This window comes from Zonotrichia albicollis, chromosome 2 (genome assembly GCF_047830755.1).
Source record: "Zonotrichia albicollis isolate bZonAlb1 chromosome 2, bZonAlb1.hap1, whole genome shotgun sequence".
Lineage (NCBI taxonomy): Eukaryota > Metazoa > Chordata > Aves > Passeriformes > Passerellidae > Zonotrichia > Zonotrichia albicollis.
In genome coordinates this window covers 93,848,091-93,860,138 of record NC_133820.1, presented here as the reverse complement: position 1 = coordinate 93,860,138, position 12,048 = coordinate 93,848,091, and the positions used below count along the sequence as shown (strand labels likewise).

Sequence of the window (12,048 nt, the reverse complement as noted above, 5' to 3'; positions counted from 1 at the left end):
CCTTGTTTTCTTGAGTGGTAGATTTCATTAGAGAACTACCGAACACAACTCAAAATCTATGGGGCTTCGAGCCCGCTTCCAACTTCTTTCCTCTGTGCTGCGAGCGGGAGGAGCGGGCTCTGCCAGGCTGAAACGCCCGTTTAGTTCAAAAGGGGTCGAAAGAGAACGCTGGGTTCCAAAATTTATCCGGGAAATAAATTACAGTGCCAATTATTTTCCTTATAAGAGCTTCTTGGCGTTCGTCTAAAAGTCGGACGAGTACCATCACGAAGCCGAATTTTAAGCGAATACACATATTTCTTCAGGAATAAAATTATGCAAAATTGGCTCCTTACTAGGGTTTTTGGTAGGATGTTCTTTGCATGCCTCGACTAATAGGTAGGGAAATGGCAGAAAAGAGCGCGGCAATTTACTGGGATTTAACTTTTAATCCTTTCTGCAGATACTATTTTGGCAAGCAATCCCTACTGGAAGAAATTCGGTAACCCCCTTGATTTCACAGGAGCGACTATGCCATTTACACCACCCCTGTTTAGCCTCGGTACAGCTCTTGTCGCAGACCCCTCGCGTGGGCCGCCTCCCCAGCCCGGTACCACCTCCCGGGGCAGCGGTACTGCCGCCCCGCTTGGCTTTTGCCGGTGGAACGGCGTGGGCGCCGGAGCGGGCAGGAAGCGGGCGGGGGACAGCCGCGGGGCAGCGCTCCCCCGACGGAGGGCAGCGCCGGCCGCTAGTGGGCGCTGTGGCCCCGTGCAAGCGCCGCGGCAGCCGCGGCGTGTCGGGCTCGGAGCGCGGCGTCGGGAGCACCCGCAACCCCCCGGCGCCCTCCGCGCCTCCCGGGGGACCTGCGAGGCCGCGGGGAAAGCATCTCCAGTGCTGCCCGCAGGTAGCTCCCTCTGGCCAGAAATTAATGATAGAATGAAATAAAGGGGCAAGGTGCCGTGTCGTTGGGAAACGCGGCGTTTGGAAATGAACTGTGTCCGAACCCCTTCCCCACGAAAATCTAGAGGGGAAGAAAGTCTCTGAGCAATCGCCAGAGAAAGGCGAGGGAATCCGCGGCCGGCCCCGGAGCCCCTCATTGCCCGCCGTTCTGCATCCCTCTGAAGGACTCTTCATATTCGACTCTTCTTTAATTCAGACGGTCCGTGACTAATTGCCGCGCAACCAGATAAACTTAGAAAACTCACAGAAGCCGTGGGAAGGGCCGGTGGGAACCTAGCGCGGAAGCACCCCTGGGCCTCCATCCCGGCAAGGAACCCGCAGAAAGTTGTGCGCGGAGCTCCGCGCCAGTGGAAACACGGCCCGGCCCTTTCCCGCGCCGCGGCGCGGAGGTGGCCGCTGCCGCGCAGCGCCTGCAGCCGCGCTCCCCCGGGGGGCTGCGCTCGCAGCGGCGGGCAGGGTGAGAGGGAGCCCCGCGCCTCCCGGCCATGCCGGTGATCTCGCTCTTTGAACGGCAGCGTACTTGGGAAACAATTTTAGCAAAGGCTGGGGTTTAGTGCTTATTTCTTTTATTTTCCCCTGATTTCGCTCCATCTGGGCCTGCCGCGCCCCCCGCACAGCCCCGCTGTGAGTCAGAGCGAGTGGACTCTCCCCGCACGGCGGGCAGCAGCCGCCCGCGGCGCGGCGGGGCCGGGGGGTGTTACCTGCCGGCCCGCTCGGCCGGGCTCGGCGCGGCCCCGCCCGCCGCTCGGCGGTAAGTGACAGGCGCGGCGCCCAACCAGCGCGGCGGCCCGCCGGCGGCCCTATGAGCGGCGGCGGCGGGGCAGCGGGGCCGCGCTTATATGGCTACGGCAGCGCACTGCCGCCGGCCGCGCTCCTGCGCCGGGGACTCGCTGCGGCGGCATCGGGGGTTGGAAGCGCCGCGCTGGGAACGACAGTGGCTGGCGCCGCTTCTCTTCCCTCGCTCCATTCCTTCTCCTCCGCGGTGGGTTGCGCGTCGGTGCAAGTCCCGCGCCCGGCGTTCCTCTTGCTCAGTCAGCCGCCGCGGCGCGCACTGCAGGTCGCGCAACGGGAGAGGGACGATTTGACGCTGCGACCCCCCCGCCCCCCCGTTTTGGTTTATTTTATTTTTTATTTTCGTAATCATTATTGTCCGTCCCTGTTTCTTTCCTTGCTCCGCTCCGTGGTCTTTGCCGGCGACAAGGACAGCAGTGCCCCTCGGGGAAGCCGGAGCCCTGCGGATGCGCCTCCCCGGGACTGGGGGAGCTGACTCGGAGTGGATTTATTGACTCGCGGTTGCTTCCGAGCTGCCCGAAACAGCCCGAGCTGGTGCCCGTGCGGATTGCAAACTGCAGGGAGCAGTAAGAGACATACAGGAGGAGCCGCCCGCCGAAGCTGTGTCCTTTTCCCCCCGACCCTTTTATTTCTCCCGCCACCCTTTATTTTACCTCTTTTTAATTTATTTTTTGTTTTACTCCTTTTCACGCGGGCCTTAGACACTGTGAACGCGTATGGCGCTCTGGATCCAAATGGGAGTTGGCAGTTTGCGTGGCATCTTCCAAGGCAGCCGGGAGACCCCCACTAAGAGGAAGGACTAAGGCGTTTGCTTTTTTTTATTTTTTTTATTTTTTTGCTATTGCTGTTACTTCGGAGGTAGCTTGGATCTGACCTCACAGGAGATATTCCTACATGCGAGTGGCATACATGACTCAGTAGATCTGCTTGCAGTTCTCGCCAAGTGCATCGTCGACCCTTACTGATTTTTATTTAATTTTTTTTGATTATTCTTTTTTTCCTATCAATCATCCCGGCTGTTGGGATACCGGGCACCCACCCTGCTGTTGCTGCTCAGGTGCGTGGGAAGGCGCACGGCGGAGTTGGCGAGGCTCCGGGGAGGGACTCGGTGCCGCCTGCGACCATGGCAGCGCGGAGGCGAGATGCCTCCGCCTGGAAGTACTGCTGGGGAGCCGTGATGGTTTTATGCAGAACTGCACTGGCGCGGTCCATCGTTTTAGACCCCATATATTGGAATTCCTCTAACCCCAAGTAAGTTTCCATCCCGCTCCCGCCCGCCGTCTCCCCGGGGACCGGCGCTGTCCTCCGTGCGCGGGGGAGGGACGGGACGGTGCCGCAGGTCGGCCGCGGCCGCCGGCAGACACGGGGACGGGCGGAGTGCGCTAGCGGTGAGCGGCGGCGGCGGGGGCTCCGGCCTGGCCGGCAGCGGGATCCGGCTCTTCCCGGGGCCGGTGCTTCGTGTGACGGCGGAGCTGCCCCGTCGCCCCCTGCCCCTGGCGGGAGGGTCTCGGAAGCGATGAGGGAGGACCGGGGCGGCGGACCGGGGAGTGGTGCGGCGGTAGCAGGATAAAATCTGGGGGCAAAGTCCGGGCTCGCCCGGGCTGGAGCAGCGGAGGAGCCGGGCTGCGCTGAGTTGCCAGGAAAGGGTGATACTCTCCAACTTCTCCGTCTGCAGATGCAAACTCATCCCATTGACTCCAGCGAAGTTACATCTGCTTATAACAGGGCTAAATTTGGTTGTGGAGTTGATGGTATCAAGGCACATGTCAGTGAGTAATGAACTAAGCATTACCCATCACACAACCATATAGTGTCACTCTTCATTAACAAACCCAAGCGAAAATGTACATGCCTTCCCAGGACCTCACTTTTAAAGCTCACTCTTAAAAGAGATGCGTTATCTTAAAAAAAAAATCCCTCTTTACTTAAACTCACAAAATTATTGCTGTTAGAAAGAGGAACTTTTTGAAAAGTGGGCTGTTCTAAAGAAAAGTCTCAGGCAGTGATGTAAAGCTACTTCTCTTTTGTCTCCTTGGATTTTTAACGTACAAAATGGAAGTTGGCTTTGTTCACTTGTGAGAGCCTCTGAACTTTTGTGATTAGAATCACTAGTTTAGAGAACCAAAATCACGATAGGAAGAAGTAGAACTCTAATGAGTTAAGGGAATTTTAAAGCAGAAATGGGTGCATGGATGCATGCTCCATCTTCAGTTATATATGTTACAATTAAATCATATGTAATGTGTTAATTGAATTTAGCGTTTCCCATTAACTCCAGTAAGTACATGTCTTGTTTTCCCGGGGGAGTTTGTAGAGGAAATGTTAGGTGGTGATGAGACAAGTATGAATGGAGTATTTCCTGGATCAGAGATTAATCCTGCACAGGTGGCAGGATCTCTAGGAGTTTGGTGAAGATTTCAAAGTTTGAATTAGGAGTAGCATCTCAAGTTTACCAAGTTACCTTGACTTACAGTCATCATCTACTGTTGCTTTCTCTAAATGAAAAAAATCGCTATAGATTTCTGCCTGTATTATTTTTTAATACTTGCTCTGTTTCTCTTTACCGAGAAGTTTCCTAATCTTTCTTAGAGAAAAAGAACTAAAAAAAAAAAACAACAACAAAAAAAAAACAAAAAAACAAAAAAAAAAACCCACCAAAACTGGCAGGAGCGCGCTGGACTGCTGCTCAATTCCTCAATTCAGAGTCTTTATTTGTAATATTGATTGACAAATACTTATTTTGTATATGCATCAGGTGGGAAGCCTGTTAAAATTTACCTCCAGTCACTGGCTCAGCGCTTGCATGATGTTGCACAGCTGAAGCCTTTCTTTGGCTTAAGAAAGGCACGGCGTCACTGGGGAGGACGAAGCGGCCGGGCCGGTTATAAAGCGGGCTTTATAAGGCTGTTTAGGCTCTCGAAAGGCAAAGGCTGAGAGCCGGGGTTGCATTGCAGGAGTGGGCCTGCTGTGCTGGTGGAAAACAGCCTTGGCTCGGCCTAGGAGGAAGGGGAATGCTTTTGCATGGCAGGCCTCGCTGGGTTTGTGCCTACAGAGGTCACTCTTCCAAAGCAGAAGAGCCGGCTGCTCGGGGCTCTCCTCTGCCAGCCCCAACCTGCTTTCGCTTCTTTTTTAACTTGCCTTGATCGCTTCTATTAGCCATCAGTGAAACGAAAGCATCCGAGCAGCTGAATTCAGCCCATCTCACGGAGCCTGGGGATATGCTTCTTTTGTCAAACACGATTTGTGTTTCCATTTAGTTAATTCTAAACTGTTTGATTACAAAAAAGGTTTGAATGTTGTTAATGGTAGATCTAATGATAATATCTAATTACTTTTTCAACTTAAATGCACGCTTAAAAATAGGTTGTGTTGCTGATGTAATTGAATTTTCTTGAGTGATTCATTGAGGCTTAATCACCACAGTGAAGAAGTACACTATTAAAATTAGTCTTTTCAATTGCTGGGGCTAGTGATTTATAGGCCTCTTGGAGGCCTGGAGTTTGAGGAGGCTTGCAAATGCATTCCTGACACTGGTGAGGCAGCTCTACCTCTCCCAGCAGAATTTCTTACTAATTCTTCTCACACTTGTTTGCCTGAAGGATCCTGAATAATTTCTCCTTAGAGAAGGCTGTCCTCGCTCTGGATTCAAGCTGATTGTTAGCTTGGGAAGTAAAGCTGTTGAATAGATCTTGGCATGGTATAATAATAAAGCTCCTTTCTAGATTTGAAATAATAACTATCTTTGATGCTGGTTAATTTATTCAGAGGAGCTGTGCATTTAACTCTATTGAATGTCTCAAGGCAAAAATCTGCTGAACAGGTAGGCAGTTAAAATAGGAGAAGTTGTTAGGTTAATATAAAGTATGAAATAATGAATTTTAGGTTAAGGTGAGCGTATAAACTGAAAGTGAGCGTTTTGCACTGAAGTCTAAGGGTTATAATTTCTAGCAGGTGGCTGGAATGGAGAGCATGCAGTAGCTGTTGGAACACAGCTCCCCTCCCTGGTCCCCCCTTATCTTTTTAGAGATCTGCTTTATTGCCTTGACCAAATCATGAGATTGAAGTGACCTCCATAAAATAATTATACCTGTGATTATATTGCTTCGTTGTTTTAGATGGTCTTGGCATACTTTAAAGACTTATCATCTGAAGAACTTTTAGATCATCTGATCTTGAAAACACAGAGAAAAAATAACTCTAGGTTTAACTCCTGTTGACACCTTTTAGTGGGAGAATTTCTGCCTGTGTTGTTTCTGCCAAGACAAGCAATGTATGCAGATAGCATGGATTACCTCAATTTCACCTCACAAGGGCTCTGCACTGCCTTTGACATGCAGGACCACGAGAAATGTTATGGGGCACCTTTCAGTGAAGCAGTAGAGAAATCTCATTCAAAAAAGCATCGCTTATGTCTAAGTGTCACTGTTTCCCTGTGTGCTATAGGCCAGCGATCAAGCCGGGTCTCCTTAGTGACATGTGGAAGGTTATCCTCATAAGTGGTGCCTTTGACACTGATTAAGTTAGATTATATAGCTGTTTTTCTCTCCCTCTGATAACCAGTTATATATGGGATATTTCACAGCCTGCCTCTGAATGAATGCTAACATGTCAGAAACTGATAAAATAAACTACAATTGATGACCCTGCTAAATGTTCTATTCAGTAGCGTATAGACTAGTCTGCTTCTCATTGTATCTGAAATTCTTATTTTTGTAGGTAAACAAATGCACATTCACTACCGATTGAATAGCCCCTTGAACTATGCTCTGCAGTTTGCATTTGGGTTAATCTTGTCGGTTTTAATACAGAGGGGAAAAAAAGGAGAAAGCACCAGGGGTGGAATTGTTAGTGCTTTCACATCCACATTCCTCACATTTTGTCAGGATGATAAACTGTAGGTAGTGGACAGCCCTTGTTTCACAGGACAGGCAAGCCAGCCAGAGCACAAAGAGCTTGCTAAAACGATATCACACAACATGTTTGGGAGGCTCTCAGCTAGACAGGAATTTATTTGGGGGTCCTGTGCTATGGGACTACACTTTCTAACCTATGCAATTACAACTTCAGGCTGAAGAAACAGGAGTGGAAGGTTAAAATTGTTTAAACACATGCTCCTAAATTGTACCCAAAACATAGCTGTTGACACTTGGCGTGCTAATAGATGGAGCAAGTGGTGGCTCCCAGTCAGTCCATTTGATAGTTCTGGCATTTGTAGCCAGGTCTCTGAAGCACAGGTGAATTAGTGAAATGATTTCAGAATAAACTGAAGGCCGATTTCTTGAGCTGGTTATTTTCCCCAGCCTTTCATAGGTAGAATATAATTGCTATATTATTTATAGTAATTATGTTAAAGCATGTTATCTGTAAGCTGTGCTACGTTATTTCACTTGGTTTAATGAAGTAATTGCCTTTAGAAAGGCTGTGACTAAAAGTCATGCTAAAATCACTTAAGTTCTCCCTCTTCCCACACACATGAGAATGCCATCCTCTGGGGTTTTTTTTGCTTCCCTCTTTTTTTTTTTCTTCCCTCTTACGTGTTTTATTGTAAGGCGATCACATTGCTTGAGGTGTGACACTCTGGATCCTCTCAAATTCGGCCAAGGTTGCTGGCATGGGAAATGAGGAGCTGCGGTGGCTGCTCTGGCACGCTGGCATAGACAGGCCTTTCAGCCTGCGCAGCAGCCACAGGCAGGCCTCCTTTGGGGACCTTTTTTTCTTTATGATCTGGTCTTCATGCATCGTGCAAACCTGCAGTACTTGAAATTGCTTGTTGCAAATGAGAAGAAAGTGTTCTTCTGAGAAAAAAAATAGTGATTAAAATGTTATTCATGTGTGCCTAATGTCTGTCTGCCTTGGCTTCTGACATAAAGAAACCTGTTTTTCTGGTCATTTATCATACATCTACATGGATTTGCTTATGAGCTCATTCTTTGTGAGGCGTTGTGGAAACTTACATAGGAATGTTAAACTGTTTGAAATATTTTGATTAAAATACTGAGTGACACAGTACGTGGACTTTTAACTGTTGTCTTGAAGGAGGGGAAGTTTTTGTGGGGGGGTTGGGAAGGGAGCAGCAAGGGAGAAGAGTTTGTGGGGGAGTTGCATGAAAAAGCAGAGGAAGGGAGGATGGCAAATGGACAGTGTTAGAAGGGCTTGGAAAAATCTCCTGTGGCTTCATTGTCTCCTTAAAGCCAGAGAGCACAAAGACAAATGCAGTTCAGCCTTTCTCCCATGATGGAAAATGTAAACCGTTGACACAGCTCCCATGTTTAACTTGTTTAATTCTCATTTTAAATTCAGTACTATACCAGCCGTGTGAACTCTGAAGATTTCTTTAGTAATCCATTTTGTAGTTCCGAATCAAAAACAAAGTGAAAAGGTCTGACACAATTTGCTTTTATTTTTAGGCAAATCAACCCTGGTCATAGTTAATAAGGGGATTACAACCCAGACTAGGTCTTTACAGATGTAATGTAAATCAAGGGCAGAGTATAAAGAAACTGATCCCTTTTGATTGAAGTATGGTAAAAAGGCATAGAGAAACTAGCAGCAGTAATCTGATTGTATGGCAATAAAACCACCATTTTCTGTCTTTCAGATAAAAATAATGTGGTAAATCCATGCAGTTCATAAGATGTAAAGGCAGATAAAGGGTGATGCCATGGCAACATATAGATTAGCTTGATGTTAGAAATGACACGTCTCTGAAAGGGGTGTTATAAACTAAGGGCCTTGCTCCGGGCTGTAAGGTATTATGTGAAAACCGCACAAAACTTGGGGGCCGGGATTAGGAACTATGAAAGGCCTACTTGTGGCTTGGGGTGGTTGGAGCGGTGAAGAAAAGCTGCTCAGTTCTTGCTCATTGGTGGTGTATAATATGGTAAAGGTAGATTTCATTTACTGCTTTTTGCCGAGATGGGGGCCGATTAAAACTTGAGATGGCTGCAATTGTCAGGTGTGGAAGATTCTCATTTTTAACTCCTGCCCTAGCAGCAGCCTTTCTGAAGAATTGGCTGCACTTGGGATTTGTTGCCTTAATCTATTTGGGCTTCGGGCAGGAGCATGCTGGCAAGGCACAGAGAACAGAGGGGAGAGCTGGTATTGGGGTTATCTGGAAGGAAAACAGAGAGCTTTTGATTTCAGCTGTGTTTTAGTTTGTGGTCTCCATCTCACACTCCATGGGAGCAGCAAAGATAAACATGCTGCATTGTCTGTGCCTAGGCCAGGTGATACTTTAGCATCTCTTGTGTTTCCTATCCTGCAATAATATAAAAGAAAAAAAACCCTGAAAAACAAAAAACCGAACAACCACAAACAAACCAGCATACATTCCTATTTACCAGTCAAGCTGCAGATAACCTAATGTTTCTGGCTCAGTCTCTAGGTGGTGTTTATTTCCGAAAGGCTGGCTGAAATCTAGAAATGAATGAGATAAGCATCTGCCTCCCCTCCTCCCCAGCCAACTTACAATCACTGGGATGAGTAGTTTGCTGTCAGCCCCTTGAGTTTAGCCGGCAGACAATATAGCTATTGTATAATCATTTATTTTAAGTGATCTGCAGCTGTAAAGGTAGTGATATACCTCTCCTAGCGCAGCTACTTGGATGTGGTTTTTCTTGCTTTTTCTCTTAAAGAGCTTTTAAATAGTTAATACTTGCTTTTCTACCCAACTGACAACCCTTAACGCCCACAACTTAAAGTCAGCATTACATTGCAAATCAGGGGTACGATTCAAATGAGAAATATCTACTTTATTGCCTGTTCATTTGTCTGCGAAGGGGGGAGAAGAAAGCACTCTGCATTTGTTAAGCGCAGTCTAGACACAAGGGGAAAAAACACCGAAGCCTACAATAACAGTTGTGTCTTTCTTTACTGGGAAGGAGTCTGGGATGAGCTCGGCAAAATGGAATTCATGCTGTTTGTTTGGCAGTGGCTTGGACACTTTTAAAGTGGATTTGGTTTGGGTTTTTTTTTTCTTTGTTTGATTATTCCAGGGTTTTTTATATGAAGATGTTAATTACATGCTTGACTTTATCATTCTTCCCCTATCCAATAGTATGCTGGAAATCTCCACGATTCTGACTGAAAAGGGGACTCCAGACCCCAAACTGTCAAGCTGCTGATGTGATTTAACAAATGAAAAATAAACAAGTGCATATAGGGAGCCGAACGGATTGGCAGAATTCAGAGGACCTGAAGTGCTCAGATGGGTTTCCTGTGTTGAAACTTAACCTTCACAAATCTATAGCAAAAGATCCAATTCATTTGCTGAAATTCTCCAAAGCACAGGGGCAACCTCATCTAATTTACAGGCCGGTCACATTCAAGCACCTTGCATTCTGCATTTGACAATGATTGCTAATGGGCCATTCAACTAAAGTATTTGCTTGTTAACAGGGAACAGAGCATGATAAATGTCCAGCAAGCTTGCAGCCTCCTTCAGCTTTTCAAATGCAGACTGGTACATATTTATGGCAGGCAAATGACAAAAGGGGAAGCTGAATTACTCTGGCCTTATGCTTTCTGTTCGAACAAGGGTTAAAGTAATTAAAGAAATAATGCAAAAACCGATGTCCTTTGTTTGCCCACCATTATCCAAAGTTTAGCTTTCGAACCTGCCTGTCATGTCACATTTCAGAAATGTCCCAGATAAGGCAGGACAGGTTTGGCAGGGCACAGAGAGAGATGGAGAATCATCTACGAAGAGCATCCTGGACAGTGGACCCCAGCTCTCCCTGCATCCAGAGTCTTTCCCCTCCAGGTCCCCCTCACCTTAAGGAGTTTTCACTGATAGAAGCTCGAAGGTGTATTTAAAACAGAGATGTTGTCACTTTTCACTCCTGTTCCCTAAACGGGGAAAAAAACCCCCAACACTGAAGCATGGACAGGCTTTGAGAAAACACGTACATTGAGCTCAGTATGTTTCTGGAAGCCAGGTATGAAAACAAAAGGGCAGGACAAAAACCAGTTTTGCATTGCTTCTCCACCCCCCAGAGAGACTTAAGACCCAAAAAAGATAAAACATGAGCACATAAATTTCCTAAACTTGAGCTGTCTTCAGTGTAATTTTGAATTATCTGGGTTGGGTGGTTTTTTTTGTTGTTATCATTTTTGTAAATTCAGGTTTAATCTTAGCATATCTAGTGGTCGTTCAACTTCATGAAAATGCCTCCAGTGACTTCAGTGAGTACTGCAAGTCCTGCAAGCCTGAAAGGGCTTTACATTATAACTATTTTTCATTATAGGCAAAATTTAAACTTTCTTGTTATGAGAAAATTCTTTAATTTTACTCCAGGAAAGAGAATGTACAGATGATTTTTTTTTTGTGTTAGCTGTGATGCAGAGAACTTTCCTTTGATGTGATTATACATTGTCAAAGACAGCAAATAAGGGCAGGACCTCTATCTTTTTTGGCAATCCTGGCCAGCCAACACCCAGTGTTCATTGAGGTATCAGCGTGATAATTATAATGCAGCTGATTTAAACTTTGATGTAATAGTCTGTGCTTTCTTCTGGTTTTAAACATAAGTTCCAAGCCAAAAAAGATAAAGGTTGGTAGAGGATTGTGTTGCTAGGTGAATCATTCCTGATGCATGACATACACATAACTATAAGATGGGTTTCCTACCTGTAGTGTTCTTTTAAAAATGTCTCATGAGTGATTGCTAAAATAGGATTTACAAAATTTGTTTGGTAGGATCAGAGCTTTGTATGCTTTAGAGGAAAGTCAAGTTTTATATGTGTCAACAGAAAACAAGAAATTATTTGGCTCATTTTACACAGCAGGATAGGTTAGATGGTGAAATTATGTTAGGCTGAAAAATTTGTGATGCTGCAAATTGCTTCTCACTGTTTTCTTAGCTTCTGTTTGAATAGGGCTTTTATTTATATACCCAAACCAGAGAACAGCAATGGGGAAGGTGAACGCTGCACTGTAAAGAGAAATATGTTTTAAAGCTAGTAAGGGTGATTTGAAATTTTATTATCATTATTATTATTATTGTTAGTTAAAACCCAGTCTCACTTGAATGCTGTTTTATTTTGGATTGGGAGTTCTGCCAGACTCCAGCCTGTCAGAGCTAAGAAGACTCAAATCAAGTCCAGGCCTATTTCTGCAGCAAACGGGAATCCTGGCTCCTTGCCTGCAGATTCATTCAGGAAGACCCATCTGGCTTTTGATGTTCTCCAAGTTTGAAGCAGTTTGTTTAAGGAACCTATGCAGTGAGCACTGGTGGAAGCACACATAACTGTGCTTCTTCTGACTCCTCGTCAGTGGTGCATCGTTTCACAGTTTCATTTTTGCTTGGTGCTTGCCAT

The 12,048-nt window shown here is 46.4% G+C and overlaps 1 protein-coding gene across 1 annotated transcript in view; it reads left to right on the top strand.

Moving 5' to 3' along the window:
* The first annotated feature begins 1,770 nt into the window (after nt 1-1,770).
* Nucleotides 1,771-12,048, top strand: part of EFNB2 (ephrin B2) — a 43,940-nt gene continuing 33,662 nt past the window's right edge. The window contains exon 1 of the mRNA XM_074535688.1: nt 1,771-2,982. Within this exon, the coding sequence (XP_074391789.1) occupies nt 2,855-2,982 (128 nt within the window). The 5' untranslated portion in view covers nt 1,771-2,854. The remainder of the gene's footprint in view (nt 2,983-12,048) is intronic.